Here is a 19183-nt window from a genome sequence, read left to right as displayed (position 1 = left end):
ATTCTACCTCCTATATCGTGCTCAATTGTATAGGCTTGAATGGCCTTTTGCTGCTCCTCCAACCTCTGAAGCATATATAGGGTTGAATTCCACCTCGTTACCACTTCTTGCTTCAGATGATGGCAGGGCAGGTTCAGGCGTTTTTGGTGGTGCTCCAGTCTTCTGTACGTGGTGCCTGTACGCCGAAAGTGTCCCACAATTCTTCTGGCCACCGACAGCATCTCTTGCACGCCCCTCTCGTTTTTGAAATAATTCTGCACCACCAAATTCAAGGTATGTGCAAAACATGGGACGTGCTGGAATTTGCCCATATTTAATGCACACACAATATTGCTGGCGTTGTCCGATGCCACAAATCCACAGGAGAGTCCAATTGGGGTAAGCCATTCCGCGATGATCTTCCTCAGTTGCCGTAAGAGGTTTTCAGCTGTGTGCGTATTCTGGAAACCGGTGATACAAAGCGTAGCCTGCCTAGGAAAGAGTTGGCGTTTGCGAGATGCTGCTACTGGTGCCGCCGCTGCTGTTCTTGCAGCGGGAGTCCATACATCTACCCAGTGGGCTGTCACAGTCATATAGTCCTGACCCTGCCCTGCTCCACTTGTCCGTGGTTAAGTGGACATTGGGTACAACTGCATTTTTTAGGACACTGGTGAGTCTTTTTCTGACGTCCGTGTACATTCTCGGTATCGCCTGCCTAGAGAAGTGGAACCTAGATGGTATTTGGTAACGGGGGCACACTACCTCAAGAAATTGTCTAGTTCCCTGTGAACTAACGGCGGATACCGGACGCACGTCTAACACCAACATAGTTGTCAAGGCCTCAGTTATCCGCTTTGCAACAGGATGACTGCTGTGATATTTCATCTTCCTCGCAAAGGACTGTTGGACAGTCAATTGCTTACTGGAAGTAGTACAAGTGGTCTTCCGACTTCCCCTCTAGGATGACCATCGACTCCCAGCAGCAACAACAGCAGCGCCAGCAGCAGTAGGCGTTACACTCAAGGATGCATCGGAGGAATCCCAGGCAGGAGGGGACTCGTCAGAATTGCCAGTGACATGGCCTGCAGGACTATTGGCATTCCTGGGGAAGGAGGAAATTGACACTGAGGGAGTTGGTGGGGTGGTTTGCGTGAGCTTGGTTACAAGAGGAAGGGATTTACTGGTCAGTGGACTGCTTCCGCTGTCGCCCAAAGTTTTTGAACTTGTCACTGACTTATTATGAATGCGCTGCAGGTGACGTATAAGGGAGGATGTTCCGAGGTGGTTAACGTCCTTACCCCTACTTATTACAGCTTGACAAAGGCAACACACGGCTTGACAAATGTTGTCCGCATTTCTGTTGAAATACTTCCACACCGAAGAGCTGATTTTTTTGGTATTTTCACCAGGCATGTCAATGGCCATATTCCTCCCACGGACAACAGATGTCTCCCCGGGTGCCTGACTTAAACAAACCACCTCACCATCAGAATCCTCCGGGTCAATTTCCTCCCCAGCGCCAGCAACACCCATATCCTCCTCATCCTGGTGTACTTCAACACTGACATCTTCAATCTGACTATCAGGAACTGGACTGCGGGTGCTCCTTCCAGCACTTGCAGGGGGCGTGCAAATGGTGGAAGGCGCATGCTCTTCACGTCCAGTGTTGGGAAGTTCAGGCATCGCAAACGACACAATTGGACTCTCCTTGTGGATTTGTGATTTCGAAGAACGCACAGTTCTTTGCTGTGCTTTTGCCAGCTTGAGTCTTTTCATTTTTCTAGCGAGAGGCTGAGTGCTTCCATCCTCATGTGAAGCTGAACCACTAGCCATGAACATAGGCCAGGGCCTCAGCCGTTCCTTGCCACTCCGTGTGGTAAATGGCATATTGGCAAGTTTACGCTTCTCCTCCGACAATTTTATTTTAGATTTTTGAGTCCTTTTTTTACTGATATTTGGTGTTTTGGATTTTACATGCTCTGTACTATGACATTGGGCATCGGCCTTGGCAGACGACGTTGCTGGCATTTCATCGTCTCGGCCATGACTAGTGGCAGCAGCTTCAGCACGAGGTGGAAGTCGATCTTGATCTTTCCCTATTTTTGGAACCTCAACATTTTTGTTCTCCATATTTTAATAGGCACAACTAAAAGGCACCTCAGGTAAACAATGGAGATGGATGGATACTAGTATACTTATGGATGACGAGCGACTGCCGACACAGAGGTAGCTACAGCCGTGGACTACCGTACTGTGTCTGCTGCTAATATAGACTGGATGATAATGAGATAAAATTAAAATATATATATATATATATATATATATATATATATATCACACTAGTACTGCAGTGACCCTAGTGGCCGACACAAACACCTGGCCCATCTAGGAGTGGCACTGCAGTGTCACGCAGGATGGCCCTTCCAAAAAACACTCCCCAAACAGCACATGACGCAAAGAAAAAAAGAGGCGCAATGAGGTAGCTGTGTGAGTAAGATAAGCGACCCTAGTGGCCGACACAAACACCTGGCCCATCTAGGAGTGGCACTGCAGTGTCACGCAGGATGGCCCTTCCAAAAAACACTCCCCAAACAGCACATGACGCAAAGAAAAATGAAAGAGAAACAATGAGGTAGCTGTGTGAGTAAGATAAGCGACCCTAGTGGCCGACACAAACACCTGGCCCATCTAGGAGTGGCACTGCAGTGTCACGCAGGATGGCCCTTCCAAAAAACACTCCCCAAACAGCACATGACGCAAAGAAAAATGAAAGAGAAAAAAGAGGTGCAAGATGGAATTGTCCTTGGGACAAGGACAATTAGACTGGATGATAATGAGATAAAAAAAAAAAATATATATATATATATATATATATATATATATATATATATATATATATATATATATATATATATATATATATATATATATATATATATATCTCACTAGTACTGCAGCCGGACAGGTATATATTATGTAATGACGGACCTGCTGGACACTGTCTGCAGAATGCGTTTATAATAAAACGCCACACGACGAGTGTTTAACTTTTTCAGGCAGACAATCACAATATACTGGTGGTCAGCAGACAATCACAATACTGGTGGTCAGTGGTCACTGGTCAGTCACACTGGCAGTGGCACTCTGGCAGCAAAAGTGTGCACTGTACTTAAAATATGTACTCCTGCAATAACTGCTCCCCAGTCTCCCCCACAATTAAGCTGTGTGAGCAGTGAGCACTCAGCACAGTCAGATAATGATATACAGTATTACATATGATGCAGCACACTGGGCTGAGCACAGATATGGTATGTGACTGTGTCACACTGTGTATCGTTTTTTATCAGGCAGAGAACGGATTAATTAAACTGGTGGTCACTGGTCACACTATCAGCAGCAAGTAGTACTCCTCCTAATAATATGCTCCCCAAAATTTGTGTCTCTCTCTAGTACTCTAGTCTAAACGGAGAGGACGCCAGCCACGTCCTCTCCCTATCAATCTCAATGCACGTGTGAAAATGGCGGCGACGCGCGGCTCCTTATATAGAATCAGAGTCTCGCGATAGAATCCGAGCCTCGCGAGAATCCGACAGCGGGATGATGACGTTCGGGCGCGCTCGGGTTAGCCGAGCAAGGCGGGAAGATCAGAGTCTGCCTCGGATCCGTGTAAAAAGGCTGAAGTTCGGGGGGGTTCGGATTCCGAGGAACCGAACCCGCTCATCACTAATTATTTCCCCAGCTGAAACTACCCTGTTTCATCTGATGGTACAGATTGAAGGCTGGGATATCTGGGCCTTGGTTGATACTGGCAATGAATTGTCTATCATCTCTGCTGACCTGGTTCTTCCCGGGTCTGGTCAGGTTGTGCTTCTGGTAAAGATGCTATGTATACTTGGTGACATAGAAGAATGCCCATGAGTGCACCTGCCGGTGGTGATTAAAGTAAGACCAGTAAAAATGGTAGTCACAGTAGCTTCCAAACCTTCTTATCCACTAATCCTGGGCCAGGACTTCCCAGTGTTGCAGGAGTTTGTTACCTGGCATGACATTGGCAGACATACAGAGGTTAAGCTGTCGCAGGGGCTAAGATCTACTGGAAGCCAAGGTTGTATGACTGTAAAGCCCTCTCTTGCCAGTGAGATTGAGACACATTAGTCCCCCATCTGCGAAAGAGTGTCTTTGCAGGACTTTAGGCGAGATCAACATAACAATGGCAACTTGTCCAATACTTTTTAAAATGTGGTAGTGGTAAATGGTAAGGTAAACTCTGCTTTACCACCTTACTTTATGTGAAAAACAATTTGTTTTACTTTGTAACTTATTTGCAAGGTAAAAGGATAGACCAGTTGCTGATTCCCCGAAAACACGTGCAGCTGGTATTGAGGGCGGCTTACATGCATTTATGGGGTGGCCATTTAGGGGAGAGGAAAACTCCAGCGTATCCAACTATGGTTCTCCTGGCCAGGCATTCATGCTGCAGTAAAAAAATATTGTCAGGAATGCCCAGTGTACCAAAAAATGTACCCCAGACAGAATTTAGGGCGACCTTAGTTTTCCTGACTAATTTCCATGCCTATTGAGCCAATTTTTAAAGATCTGATAGGGCCAGTAGAAAAATCGGATCATGGGCATCAGTATATATTGGTGACGGTGGACTACTCCACCGGGTATCCGGAGGCCATACCATTATGTAACATGAAATCTAGCACTATTGTCCGGGAGTTCTTGATGCTGTATACCCGTCTAGGAATACCAATAGAGGTACTGACCGACTAAGGTACCCCTTTTGTGTCTAAATTAAATACCTGTGTCGCCTGTTAAAGGTGGATAGAATTACCATTTCGGTTTACCACCCGCAGACAGACGGTTTGGTTGAATGCTTTAACAGAACCCTTATGCAGATGATGAAAAGGGCAGTGTCACAGGAGAAGCGAGATTAGGACATACTCTTACGTTAGCTAATGTTGGCAGTTTGAGAGGTACCCCAAGCCTCTTTTATTATTATTATCCTTTATTTATATAGAGACTTTATACAGAGACTGTATGGGGTTTAGACCCTTCAAACTCCTCTATGGTAGACAACGCAGAGGGATACTAGATCTATTAAAAGATGGGTGGGAGCAGCAATTGTCCCAAGGGGATGCGGTCAAGATCCCGCCGGACGGAATCCCGGCAGTCGAAATACCGACGCCGGAACCCCGACCGGCACAATCCCGACATATTCTGCCTCCGTGGGTGTCCATGACACCCATAGAGGGAGAATATAAAAGTGTGCCGAGCGTAGCAAGGCACCGTGCCTGCAGCATGGCGAGCGAAGCAAGCCCGCAAGGGGCTGCGTTCTGCTCGCCACCCCTGTTGGGATTGTGTGGTTGAAATTCCGGTGTCGGTATTTCAACCGCCGGGATCCCGTCCAGCGGGATTTAGTACTGATCCCGTTCCAAGAGCCTAACATCGTTCAGTTTGTGTCCCAATTGTATGGCTGTCTAAGGCAAATTGCGCCACTTCTGACCAAGCATATGGTAAGAGCTCAACAGGATCAAAAACGCAGTCATGGCGTTACTGCTGTCAACCGGACTCTCAATAGGGGCAACAAGGTACTGATACTTGTGTCTAGGTACGGCAGGAAGGTAGAAGGAAAGAGGTAAAAGTCTACCATGTGAATTTGTTGAAGCCTTGGAAAGTGCCAGTCATCCCTCTTTAGTGGCCATGAAAACCCCAGAATGTCAGGTGCCTACTGAGGTAACTTTGAGTCCTAGCCAGAAACAAGAAGTGGTAAACTTAGTAGCACAGTACCAGGTTGTGTTCTCTGCCCTCCTGGGGAAAACTGAAATCATACAGCATGACAGTGTTACTCCACCGGGGGAAGGGGGGGGGGGGTGATAATCCCATTTTTTTTTAGAGCCCAAGCCTTTTGGAGCTTTGAGATTCTGTAATGACTTCAGAAAGTTAAATAAAGTTCCTCGGTTTGATTCCTATCCTATGCCCCGGGTTGATGAACTAGTACAAAACTTAGCAATAAGCAGTATCTAACTACGCTAGATTTACTGAAGGGGTACTGGCAAATTCCTCTGATGGAAGCTGCCAAAGCAACAACAGCCTTATCTACCACAGTGGGTTTGTTCCAGTATAAAGTCGCACCTTCCAAAGGTGGATGCAGTGTTACAGTCTCTACAGGCACAAGGGTTCACAGCTAACCAGGAGAAGTGTGCCATCATAACTGTGGAGGCAAAGTATCTGGGGTTTATTGTATGCCAAGGGTAAGTTAAACCTCAACCCAGCAAGGTGGAAGCAGTCCTCACATGGCCTAAGCTAAAATGTATGTCGCAACTCAGGATATTCTTTGGTCTGGTGGGCTATTATCGTAGGTCCAGGGGTGGAACTTGCAGCGGTGCAACCGGTGCAATGCACCAGCCCCTCCACGATGAAGGGGCCCACAGCCAGAGGCACTACAATGAGTCAGACTGACTCATTACAACATGCCACCTGCCGGCGCGCTGCAAGCCGCCGGTTCCCCTTAACAGAATGAGACTCAGCTGGTGTGCAGAGCTGCAGTCTGGGCAGAGGGGGAGGTGGATGCAGTGGAGAAGTCTGGAGAAGGAGAAGGGGGCATCTTCCCCTCTCATTCACGGGCAGCCCAGCTGTTTCTTTTTGCTACCAGTGCCAGAGCATCACGTGACCATGCGGCTAAACTGTAGAGTATCTGAGGTAGTGCAGCAGCATTCCTTGTAAGGCGGTCAGGCAGCTGTGTGTTTATTTATTTTTATTTTATTATACATTTTTCTAATTGTACATTTCATCCTGCAAACTCAGAATCGCGGACCTCGAAGAGGCGGAGCCTACATTGAGCGGGCGGAGATTGGGAGGTGGTGGGCGGGGTTGTTACAGTAAGCTGGTCTCTCTGCAAATAGTAATGGTGACTGTGCATTGACATATAACATACAGCACAGCATAGAGTGACCCCACTAAGGCAGCCAAGCACAAAGTCATGTATTGTCACCCAGGGTGCATGTGCTGCTGCTGGCTTCATGATGCATAGTGTGGGCATCTGTCTCCATGGGCCTTGTGTATCCTTGTACAAAGGAAGTGTCCCATCTTTATACAGTGAGAAGTCTCCTGAGTTTTTGTGGGAGTTGGATACAATTGGCCGACAGTTATCATATTGATATTCATTATGTCGACAGGAAGAACTGTCAACAAACAGTCCCTTGTGATATAGCAGACTCGTACTTTATACCGGTGACAGCAGTGCCTTTTTCTGGGTCACATTGCATTGGCGATGTCTCAGCAGTGTTCTGGTGAGTATTTTCCCCATTATCCCTAATCCTTTCCCTAGTAGCTAACCTTAACCTTTTCCCCTCCCCACAGCCTAACGCTAGCCACCACCCCAGTGCCTCACCCCCCCCCCCCCCAGCAGCCTAACCCTAAAACTTTACCGTAGTGCCTACTATATTGGCGTTATGTGTAAAAGGAGCTCTACTGTGTGGCGTTACATGTATAAGAGGCACTACTGTGTGTTGTAATGTGTATAAGAAGCAGTACTGTGTGGCATAACGTGTTTCAGGAGCACTACTGTGTAGCGTAACGTATATAAGGAGTACTACTGTTCAGTGTAATGTAATGTAAATCGGTGTAATGTAATAAGGTTGCACTACTGTGTGGCATAATTTGAAATGGTGGTACTATTGTGTGCCCACACCCCTTTTCAATGAGACCATGCCCTATTTTTTGACACACATGTTTTGGATCTTGGGGGGGCTGGGGCAACGCATTTTGTTGCACCTGGGCCCACCATGGTGTTGTTCTGCCACTGCGTAGGTTCATGCGCGAATTTGCCACAGGGCAGCATCATTCACCGATTGTCTGAGGAAACAGTCCCCAGACAAGATCTAATCGCAGATATGCTAAATGTAGCACATCTACGATCATTTACTCTGACATGCGGGTGGATGTCCAGCACAGGGCTAGTCCGCCCCGCATGACTGACCCTACCCCCCCCCCCCCGCCTCGCACAGGTACAAAACCATTGCACGGTGGCGATGATTTTGTACCTGATGATTAGCTCACTGCAAACGAATCTCCTGCACGCTGGCAGTCCGCTACTCGCCACATCGAGGGGCGCAGAGTCTGTGTGTAACACCACGCAGCTGCATTGGGCCGCCCCCCAACGGTCCAGACAGGCCACCGTTGTCCGTACCGTGGTTCTAATGCCGGTGGCATGCCCCTTCCCACCACGTGACCGCTTCTGCCTGTCAATCAGGCAGAGGCGATTGAAGCCCTGAGATGCTGATAGAATCTCACTGGGCTCCCGGAGTGCACAGGCGCAGGGCGCACTCCACAAAGTAATTCAGACTGTGATCGCTGCCGCTGCAGTGATGCAGTCTGAATTACCCCCTAGGCCGCAGAGACTACTTTGCAGAATTTAAGAAAAGCTTTATGCGCAGAGACTGTATTGCAGGCTCCTGATTTCAGGTGCAAAATTTGTGGCCCAAGACTACTTAACCCTTGCAAAACTACAGCTACTTATTCAAAATGTCAAAATATGGTGTTTGTGCCCACTTTGTCAGTGTATTTCATGCCCAAAACAGCGTTGGGCCAGGCAAAATACAAGTGGGCCACATGCATGTGACCACTCTGTTGATTTGAGGTGTCAAATTTGAGGCCCAAGACTAGTTAACCCTTGCAAAACGACAGCTACTTATTCAAAATGGTAAAATATGGTGTTTGTGCCCACTTTGCTAGTGTATTTCATGCCCAAAACAGCGTTGGGCCAGGCAAAATACAAGTGGGTCACATGCATGTGACCACTCTGTTGATTTGAGGTGTCAAATTTGAGGCCCAAGACTAGTTAACCCTTGCAAAACGACAGCTACTTATTCAAAATGGTAAAATATGGTGTTTGTGCCCACTTTGCTAGTGTATTTCATGCCCAAAACAGCGTTGGGCCAGGCAAAATACAAGTGGGTCACATGCATGTGACCACTCTCTGTTGATTTCAGGGGTCAAATTTGTGGCCAAAGACTAGTTAACCCTTGCAAAACTACAGCTACTTATTCAAAATGGCAAAATATGTTGTGTGCCCACTTTGCCAGTGTATTTCATGCCCAAAACAGTGTTGGGCCAGGCAAAATACAAGTGGGTGATATGTAAGTGACCACCCTCTGTTGATTTCAGGTGTCAAATTTGTGGCCCAAGACTAGTTAACCCTTGCAAAACTACAGCTACTTATTCAAAATGGCAATTTATAAATTGGTGTCTGTGCCCACTTTGCCAGTGTATTTCATGCCCAAAATAGCGTTGGGCCAAGCAAAATACAAGTGGGTGATATGCAAGTGACCACCCTCTGTTGATTTCAGGTGTCAAATTTGTGGCCCAAGACTGGTTAACCCTTGCAAAACTACAGCTACTTATTCAAAATGGTAAATTATGGTGTTTGTGCCCACTTTGCCAGTGTATTTCATGCCCAAAACAGCGTTGGGCCAAGCAAAATACAAGTGGGTCATATGTTAGTGACCACGCTTTGTTGATTTCAGGTGTCAAATTTATGGCCAAAGATTAAAACTAAATTTTTTGAATAAGAAGCTGGAGCTCGAATAAGAAGCTGGCCGAATAAGAAGCTAACTTCAGCATCGTATGGTTACTGCCTTTTGAGTATAAATAGTATATATCTGCATAATGTAACCAGGATACACATGGAAACAAGCAACACACAATGTATGCTCTCCTGGTAAGAGAACTCGGAAACTATACACACGGCTCATTTGGAAAAGGTAACACATACTGCCAAGCACCAGGTGAAGTATCAGCTCATTATTAAACAAGACAGAGCCCCCTTCCACCTCCCCAGATAATGGGGAGCTTTAAACAACCACAAGACACAATTAATATTTAGGAGGGACACTTGATAGGAACACAGTGTAGTGACAGATTTACCCCAGCAGCCTGAATGTACGTGCAGTCCATACACAGCGAGTACAACCAGGACTGCAGCCAGTAACATTATTACGAGTACGGGAAATTATTTCATGTCCGACAGCTCTCACCTTATAGTTCGCCATCCTTCGCTTTCCGGTGACGCCAAGCTCTGCGACTGCTCTTCGTAGTAACCGGCTTGTTTTATTTATTTTATTTGTTACCCAGCGATCTCCCCGGTAACGCCTGCCTGGTGAATGAGCGGAACTAGAAGCCGACGCTCAACACTGAGCATGCGCAGCTCCTGGACCCGGCGCAGACACAGACGCGCATGCGTAACCGTAGGCTCTTTGAGCCGCTGACGGTTTTAAAGTGTGGCGCGGCGGTGGCGCGGCGGTGGCGGGGCGCATGCGCAGAACACCACAGGCGTTCTGGTTGGTGTTACGTGAGGAGGGGACGGCGGCACGGTAGAACGAAGCACCGTGAGTGCACGAGGTTTGCGTTGGCTTCATTCTAACTTCAGCCTCGTATCTTTTCATCTATTGCTAATGTACTGCCGTATTACCTACTTTATCTACTGCCTTATTCTCTGCCCCGTGCCTACTGACAGTCGATTGGAGACACTATTCTTCCTCCCTCTCCCTTCTTTTCCCCCACTTTATTTCCTAGCACCCATTCTACTCCCTAGCACCTCTGTGGGTCACCATGTCTCTTCGCTTCCATTCCGTACCCAGCTTAACTCCCAGGCTTCATACTGTGGGGTAGATGTATTAAGCAGTAAAATGAGTGGAGAAGTGAGCCAATGGAGAAGTTGCCCTTGGTAACCAATCGGCTGCTCTGTATAATTTTATAGTATGCAAATTATAAATGTTACTTTAAAGCTGATTGGTTGCCACCTCTCCACTGGCTCACTTCTCCCCTAACTTTCCACTGCTTAGTACATCTCCCCCAGAATGCTTCAGTGAGCTATCACTCTCTGTCACACAATCCATTTTCTCTAACGTCTTAGAGGATGCTGGGGACTCCGTAAGGACCATGGGGAGAGACGGGCTCCGCAGGAGACATGGGCACTTTAAGAAAGAATTTAGTTCCTGGTGTGCACTGGCTCCTCCCTCTATGCCCCTCCTCCAGACCTCAGTTTGATACTGTGCCCAGAGGAGCAGGGTGCTTTTCAGCGAGCTCTCCTGAGTTTACTGATAGAAAGTATTTTGTTAGGTTTTTTATTTTCAGGGAGCTCTGCTGGCAACAGACTCCCTGCATCGAGGGACTGAGGGGAGAGAAGCAGCCCTACTGTCTGAAGCTAGGTCCTGCTTCTTAGGCTACTGGACACCATTAGCTCCAGAGGGATTGGCACGCAGGATCTCGCCCTCGCCGTCCGTCCCAGAGCCGCGCCGCCGTCCCCCTCGCAGAGCCGGAAGACAGAAGCCGGGTGATTATGAGAAGAAAAGAAGACATCACAGGCGGCAGAAGACTTCATGATCTTCACTAGAGGTAACGCACAGCACTGCAGCTGTGCGCCATTGCTCCACACACCTCACATACTCCGGTCACTGTAAGGGTGCAGGGGGCCCTGGGCAGCCTTTGGGACCTCATATTGGCAAAAAGAACACATATATACAGCTGGGCACTGTATATATGTATGAGCCCCTGCCAAAATTACTGTTTAAGCGGGACAGATGCCCGCCGCCGAGGCGGCGGAGCTTCTCCCTCAGCACTCACCAGCGCCATTTTTTCTCCACAGCACCGCTGAGAGGAAGCTCCCCGGGCTCTCCCCTGCTGATACACGGTAGAAGAGGGTTGAAAAGAGAAGGAGGGCACATAATTAGGCGCGAAAACTATAACATACAGCAGCTACCTGGTTAACATTAAGTTACTGTGTTATTCCTGTGATATTATAGCGCTGGGGTGTGTGCTGGCATACTCTCTCTCTGTCTCTCCAAAGGGCCTGGTGGGGGAACTGTCTTCAGAAAGGACATTCCCTGTGTGTGTGGTGTGTCGGTACGCTTGTGTCGACATGTCTGATGAGGAAGGCTATGTGGGAGAGGAGCGGGAGCAAATGAATGTGGTGTCTCCGCCAACGGCGCCGACACCTGATTGGATGGATATGTGGAAGGTTTGAAATGATAATGTTAATTCCTTGCATAAAAGATTTGACAAGGCTGATGCATTGGGGCAGTCGGGGTCTCAACCCGTGCCTGACCCTATGTCGCAGGGACCGTCAGCGTCTCATAAGCGCCCACTATCCTAAATTGTTGACACAGATACCGACATGGATTCTGACTCCAGTGTCGAATACGATGATGCAAAGTTACAGCCAAAATTGGCTAAATCCCTTCGATATATGATTATAGCAATAAAGGATGTTTTGCACATCACAGAGGAAACCCCTGTCCCTGACACGAGGGTGTATATGTATAAGGGAAAGAAGCCTGAGGTAACTTTTCCCCCCTCACACGAACTGAATGGGTTATGTGAAAAAGCTTGGGAATCTCCAGATAAAAAACTGCAGATTTCCAAACGGATTCTTATGGCGTATCCTTTCCCACCAACGGATAGGTTACGATGGGAATCATCCCCTAGGGTGGACAAAGCTTTAACACGCTTATCCAAAAAGGTAGCCCTGCCATCCCAGGATACGGCTACCCTCAAAGATGCTGCTGATCGCAAACAGGAGGTTACCGTGAAGTCCATTTATACACGTTCGGGTACCTTACTAAGACCGGCAATTGCGTCGGCCTGGGTGTGTAGTGCTGTAGCGGCATGGACGGATACCTTATCTGAGGAATTGGATACCCTAGATAAGGATACTGTATTATTGACCCTGGGTCATATAAAAGACGCTGTCCTATATATGAGAGATGCTCAAAGAGACATTAGTCTACTTGGTTCTAGAATAAACGCTATGTCGATTTCTGCCAGAAGGGTCCTGTGGACTCGGCAATGGACAGGTGATGCCGACTCAAAAAGGCATATGGAGGTTTTACCTTACAAGGGTGAGGAATTGTTCGGGGAAGGTCTCTCGGACCTGGTCTCCACAGCTACAGCTGGAAAGTCAAATTTTTTGCCTAATATTCCCTCACAGCCTAAGAGAGTGTTACAGCAACACGGCTTGATTCTCAATATTCCAAAGTCGCAGTTGGTTCCTACGACTCGTCTGCCCTTCTTGGGCATGATTCTGGACACGGACCAGAAGAGGCTTTATCTCCCGATAGAGAAGGCCCAGGAACTCATGACTCTGGTCAAGAACCTATTGAAACCAAAACAGGTGTCGGTGCATCATTGCACTCGTCCTGGGAAAGATGGTGGCGTCATACGAGGCCATTCCCTTCGGCAGGTTCCATGCGAGGACTTTCCAATGGGACCTACTGGACAAGTGGTCCGGGTCACATCTTCAGATGCATCGGTTGATCACCCTGTCCGCCAGGGTGTCACTGTTATGATTCCAGCACTCTGGTCAGAGGAGATCTTATGGCAAGGACCGGAGCACTGGAACGGAATGCTGGGGAAGGGAGCAGGACAGGAAAATAGCCCCTGGCGCCCTAACTCTGTTGTCTCACCCGTGTTGTCAGAAATCCCCTGCGAGACTATGGTTTCTTGAGCCCTTGGCAGCCGCGTTTGAATGGCGGATTATGTCTGCCCAACTTCGATGCCCCCCGGTCTTAATGAGAGACAAAGGGAAACCCGAGACAGGGTGATAACAAGAGGCCCTCTAACTAAACAACCAGGCCAGGGGCTAAGCAAACTCAAAACTATAATATGTGCGGAGAAATCGCCAAGGAAATGTTATGCACACCAGTGCCTGCAGGAAAGTACTGGTGTCAGAACTGTTATGCACTCCAGTGTCTGCAGGAATGTACTGGTGTTTGAACTGTTATGCAAAACAAATGGACTCACAGACAAACTGGGGAATATGACATAACGTACACAGAAGGTGATAGGGTAACAAAATACACACAAAGTGAACAGAGAAGCCCAGAGGCTAAGGAACTGGGTATCTCCCTTGTATTAGAACTGCTCAGATGTAAAAAGCAAGATGTTGTGTTTTAATACGTAGAGAACCTGAAATGCTGTTGCTAAGGGCAACAGCAAAACCCTAAAGGGTTACCAACGGGTGTGGCAGTAAACTCCTTGGTCAGAGATGGAATGATAGACACAAGGAGAGTCTCCACAATCCTATTTCTCACTTGCAGTGCACAGGTTTTAGCTTACTGCCACTAAACTGACCCCTGACACCTAGCACAGTGAGACAGGATTAGACAGGCAAGTCTTAGAATACAGCCGCAAACTTGCTAGGTTCACAGAGTAGTAACAGAACCCCAGCAAGCTAAACAACTGACTCCAGTCTTACTGCTAGGTCTGGATTGGCAGAGTGTAATACCAAATCCCCAGGCCTATTTGCAGTAAGCAACAAACAAATACAAAGCTACACAGTACTGGCTAACTTTCATGAACTGACTAACCAACAAAGATTCAGCAGCATCTGCTTACCCTGAAAAGAGGCCTTATAAAGCAGGTGCTGTCCACGCCCCACTCAGACCTCACAGACTGTGAGCACAAAAACCAGCACCGGATCCCCTGCCGTGCACAGAGCCTATAACCACTGCACAGCAAAAGACCCGAACCGGAGTATCAGCTGCGCTCAGGTTACTCCACTAGCACTTGTCTCCCGGTTGCCATGACGACGTGGCAGCACAGGGCAGGAGACCCTAACAGTACCCCCCCTCTGACGAGGGGTCAAAGAACCCCTACCACCGGGTTTATCGGGGAACTGCGAGAAGAAAGAGCGTATCAGTCTGGGGGCATGAAGATCACAACTGCGCACCCACGACCGCTCCTCCGGGCCATACCCCTTCCAGTGCACCAAAAATGACAACCGACCCCGAACCACCTTGGAGTCAAGAATCCTTTCAACAACAAACTCCCTCTGGCCACGTATCAGAAGAGGGGAAGGTCTTCCACTGGAAGAAGGATTACTAATCGCCCGTTTTAAAAGGGAACAATGAAATGTTTTATTGATACCCAAAGAACGGGGCAGATCTAACTGAAATGCCACCGGATTGATAACCCTGGTGATCTTATAAGGGCCGATGAACCGGGGCCCTAACTTATGAGATGGCTGTCTCAACTTCAAATTCTTGGTAGACAACCAGACGAAGTCTCCTAATTTGAAGCTGCAGGGTCTTTTCCGCTTATCAAAAACCCTTTTGGTCACTAATGACACAGACACAAGGGCTTTCTTCACTTTCCGCCAAATACCTCTAAGGACCGAAACCACAGAGGAACCACCAGGCGTGGAGTCCAGGGGGTCAAAAGAATTGGCCTTAGGATGATGCCCATACACACAAAGGAAGGGAGAGATCCCTGTAGCAGAGTGAGCCGCGTTGTTATAGGCAAACTCCGCCATGGACAGATGAGCAACCCAGTCAGTCTGACACTTGGAGACATAACACCTGAGGAACTGCTCCAAGGACTGGTTCACCCTTTCAGTCTGCCCATTAGACTGCGGATGGTAGCCTGACGACAAGCTGACAGAAATCTGGAGATCGGAACAAAATGCCCTCCAGAATTTGGCCACAAACTGGGATCCGCGGTCAGAGACCACATCAAGTGGCAACCCGTGGAGACGCACAACATGCAGCATAAATAATTCAGACAGGCGACTGGCTGATGGCAGCCCAACCAGTGGAACGAAGTGCGCCATCTTCGAAAACCTGTCAACGACAACCCAGATGGCTGTCATCCCCGAGGATTTGGGCAAGTCCACCACAAAATCCATTGAAATGTGGGTCCATGGCTTAGATGGGATAGAGAGTGGATGTAATGGGCCAACAGGAACCCCTCTAGGAGTCTTATTTCGGGCACAGATGTCACATGCCCGAACCCACTGATCCACATCCTTAGCCACCGAGGGCCACCACACCGCCCTAGATAGCAACTCCCGAGTTCTGGCAATACCCGGGTGACCTGCCGACTTCTTGGCATGGAATTCCAGGAACACTCGCTGTCTTAACCTAGGAGGCACAAACAAAAGACCTACCGGAAGGTCTGGAGGAGCCTGCTCCTGTGCTCTAAGGACTAATGATAAGAGGTCCTGGGTAATGCCCACTTTAATACATGATGGGGAAACAATGGGCAACGGCTCCTCGGTGGTCTCCTGGATTGGAGCAAAACTCCGCGAGAGCGCATCAGCCTTGATGTTTTTTGACCCAGGGCGATATGTTATCAAAAAATGAAAGCGAGCAAAAAACAAAGCCCATCGTGCCTGCCTGGCATTGAGACGCTTCGCTGACTCTAAATATGCCAGATTCTTATGGTCAGTGAGAATTGAGACCACAAACTTAGCCCCCTCAAGCCAGTGTCTCCACTCCTCCAGTGCATCCTTAATAGCCAACAATTCCCGGTTACCCACGTCCTAATTCATCTCGGCAGGCGAAAATTTACGGGAAAAGTAAGCACAGGGATGAAGGCGATTATCAGACACTCCCATCTGAGAAAGCACTGCCCCAATACCCATCTCAGAGGCATCCACCTCCACCACAAAAGGACGCTCTGGATATGGGTGTCGCAGCACCTTCGCCGAAACAAATGCCCTTTTGAGACGGGCAAAAGCCGTTTTAGCCTCACAAGACCAGTGAGCAACATCCGCCCCTTTCTTAGTGAGTGCCACCAAGGGCGCCACTATAGACGAAAATCCAGCGATAAATCGTCTATAAAAATTCGCAAAGCCCAGGAAACGCTGAAGCGCCTTCAAACTAGTGGGCTGCACCCAATCCAGGACTGCCTGTACCTTGGAACCCTCCATTTGGAAACCTTCTGGGGAGATAATATATCCTAGAAATGCGATTTGCTGAACTTCAAATTCGCACTTCTCCAGCTTCGCCCCAAGCCGGTGGTCTCTGAGTTTCTGGAGGACTAAGCGTACATGCTTCCGATGTTCCTCCAGGGAATGGGAGAAGATTAGGATGTCATCTAAGTATACAACTAAGAATCTATCCAAATATTCCCTGAGCACATCATTCATGAAATCCTGGAAGACTGCCGGGGCATTACAGAGCCCAAAAGGCATCACCAAATATTCATAATGCCCTGAGTGGGTATTAAAGGCAGTCTTCCATTCATCCCCCTCTCTTATTCGGATTATATTGTACGCACCGCGTAGGTCAATCTTAGAAAAAATGGTGGCAGTACGAAGCTGGTCAAACAAGACCGAAATGAGAGGCAGTGGGTATGAGTTTTTAATCGTGATACGGTTCAATTCCCTGAAGTCGATGCAGGGTCGCACCGAACCGTCCTTTTTACCCACGAAGAAGAACCCCGACCCAACTGGAGACTGTGAAGGTCTGATAAATCCCTTAGCCAAGTTCTCCTGAATGTACTCTGCCATAGCCTGAGTCTCAGGACGTGACAGGGAGTACAACCTGCTCTTGGGAAGCTTAGCATTTGGCAACAAATCAATGGCACAGTCATAGGGGCGATGGGGAGGTAGTACCTCTGCAACTTTTTTGGAGAACACGTCCGCAAAATCTGCATAACACCCTGGCAATCCTGGCAAACTTAGCTGCGAGAGCCTGACTGGAAGGCTCAAGCAACTCCTGAAACAATCAGTACCCCAACTAAGAATCTCCCCAGAGACCCAGTCAAATTGAGGATTGTGGGCCCTTAACCAGGGTAACCCCAACACCAATGGGGCAAAAGTACAGACAGTCACATAAAAGGACAATTTTTCAGAGTGTGTGGCTCCAATAAACAAAGAAATCTGGCTAGTGCAAGAGGTAATTTTACCTTGGGATAATGGTTCCCCGTTTAACCCACAAATCTCAATTTCCGATGCCAAGGGTACTAAGGGAACAGAGTGTTTCAGGGCGAATTGGCGGTCCATAAAAACCCCGTCGGCCCCACTGTCCACAAAGGCCTCAGTCTTGACAGTTTGACCGAGGATCTTCAAGGTCACCGGAATGATAAAAGTCTTCTTGGGAAATTCTGACTTCTGGCCTGACAGGATATTTCCCATCACCCTCAGGCCCTGAAGTTTTCCGGCTTTTCTGGGCATGATACTACCACATGACCTTTATTCCCACAGTACAAACACAACCCCTGCTGTCTCCTCCGCGTCTTCTCACGCGAGGAGAGGCGGGTAGCCCCAATCTGCATAGGCTCCTTAGAAAATTCCTCAGAGTCTGAGGTTCCCTTGGGAAGGAAGGAAATCTCAGTCTCCCTTTCAAGCCTACGCTCTCTCAGCCGTCTATCCACCCGGATGGATAACTGCATGAGCTGATCCAAGCTATCAGGCAAGGGATATTGTACCAGTTGGTCCTTTATCTGGTTTGAAAGACCTCTTCGGTACTGGTGTCTCAGGGCTGGGTCATTCCACTGGGTATCATGGGCCAACCTCCGAAACTCCGTACAGTAAACCTCAACTGGCCTTCGCCCTTGCTTAAGGATCGAAATCTGAGCCTCGGCTGAGGCCGTCTTGTCAGGGTCATCATACAACATGCCCAGTGCCGTAAAAAAAGCATCAACACTTTTAAGCGACGGACAGTCAGGCTGCAACCCATATGCCCAGACCTGTGGGTCTCCTTGTAGCAAGGAAATCACTATGCCCACCCGCTGAATCTCCGACCCAGAAGACTGAGGCCTAAGCCGGAAGTATAGCTTGCAGCTCTCCTTGAAACAAAAGAACTGCGAGCGATCTCCAGAAAAACGATCCGGGAGATTTACTTTCGGCTCCTTAACCCCTGCAGGTGCTGCTGCTGCGGGAGATCCGCCAGCAGCCTGGGAGGTGTGCATTTTAATGGACAAATCATTAAATTGTCGAGTCAGGACCTGCACCTGATCGACCACCTGTTGCAACGTATTTTGAGGGGTATGCTCCATATTCCCACAAAATTTCAACAGGAGTATTAGGCTGCTGAATATGTTATGCACACCAGTGCCTGCAGGAAAGTACTGGTGTCAGAACTGTTATGCACTCCAGTGTCTGCAGGAATGTACTGGTGTTTGAACTGTTATGCAAAACAAATGGACTCACAGACAAACTGGGGAATATGACATAACGTACACAGAAGGTGATAGGGTAACAAAATACACACAAAGTGAACAGAGAAGCCCAGAGGCTAAGGAACTGGGTATCTCCCTTGTATTAGAACTGCTCAGATGTAAAAAGCAAGATGTTGTGTTTTAATACGTAGAGAACCTGAAATGCTGTTGCTAAGGGCAACAGCAAAACCCTAAAGGGTTACCAACGGGTGTGGCAGTAAACTCCTTGGTCAGAGATGGAATGATAGACACAAGGAGA

The 19183-nt window shown here is 48.2% G+C and overlaps 2 protein-coding genes across 4 annotated transcripts in view; one reads left to right on the top strand and one right to left on the bottom strand.

Annotated features, from left to right (window-relative positions):
• The window catches only part of MYCBP (MYC binding protein), a 118085-nt gene extending 107916 nt beyond the window's left edge, over positions 1-10169 (bottom strand). Inside the window, exon 1 of the mRNA XM_063954314.1 lies at positions 10020-10169. Coding sequence (XP_063810384.1) covers positions 10020-10034 — 15 coding nt within the window. The 5' untranslated portion in view covers positions 10035-10169. The remainder of the gene's footprint in view (positions 1-10019) is intronic.
• Positions 10170-10204: 35 nt separating this feature from the next.
• The window catches only part of KIAA0753 (KIAA0753 ortholog), a 206541-nt gene continuing 197562 nt past the window's right edge, over positions 10205-19183 (top strand). Inside the window, exon 1 of one of the 3 annotated variants that reach the window (XM_063954311.1) lies at positions 10205-10383. In XM_063954311.1, the coding sequence (XP_063810381.1) occupies positions 10220-10383 (164 nt within the window). In that variant the 5' untranslated portion in view covers positions 10205-10219. The remainder of the gene's footprint in view (positions 10384-19183) is intronic. The other 2 variants (XM_063954312.1, XM_063954313.1) reach the window with 2 other exon arrangements.

The sequence above is a fragment of the Pseudophryne corroboree genome, chromosome 2, assembly GCF_028390025.1.
Source record: "Pseudophryne corroboree isolate aPseCor3 chromosome 2, aPseCor3.hap2, whole genome shotgun sequence".
NCBI lineage: Eukaryota > Metazoa > Chordata > Amphibia > Anura > Myobatrachidae > Pseudophryne > Pseudophryne corroboree.
The sequence above is the reverse complement of the archived record's forward strand: the minus strand, read 5'-3'. Positions and strand labels throughout refer to the sequence as shown.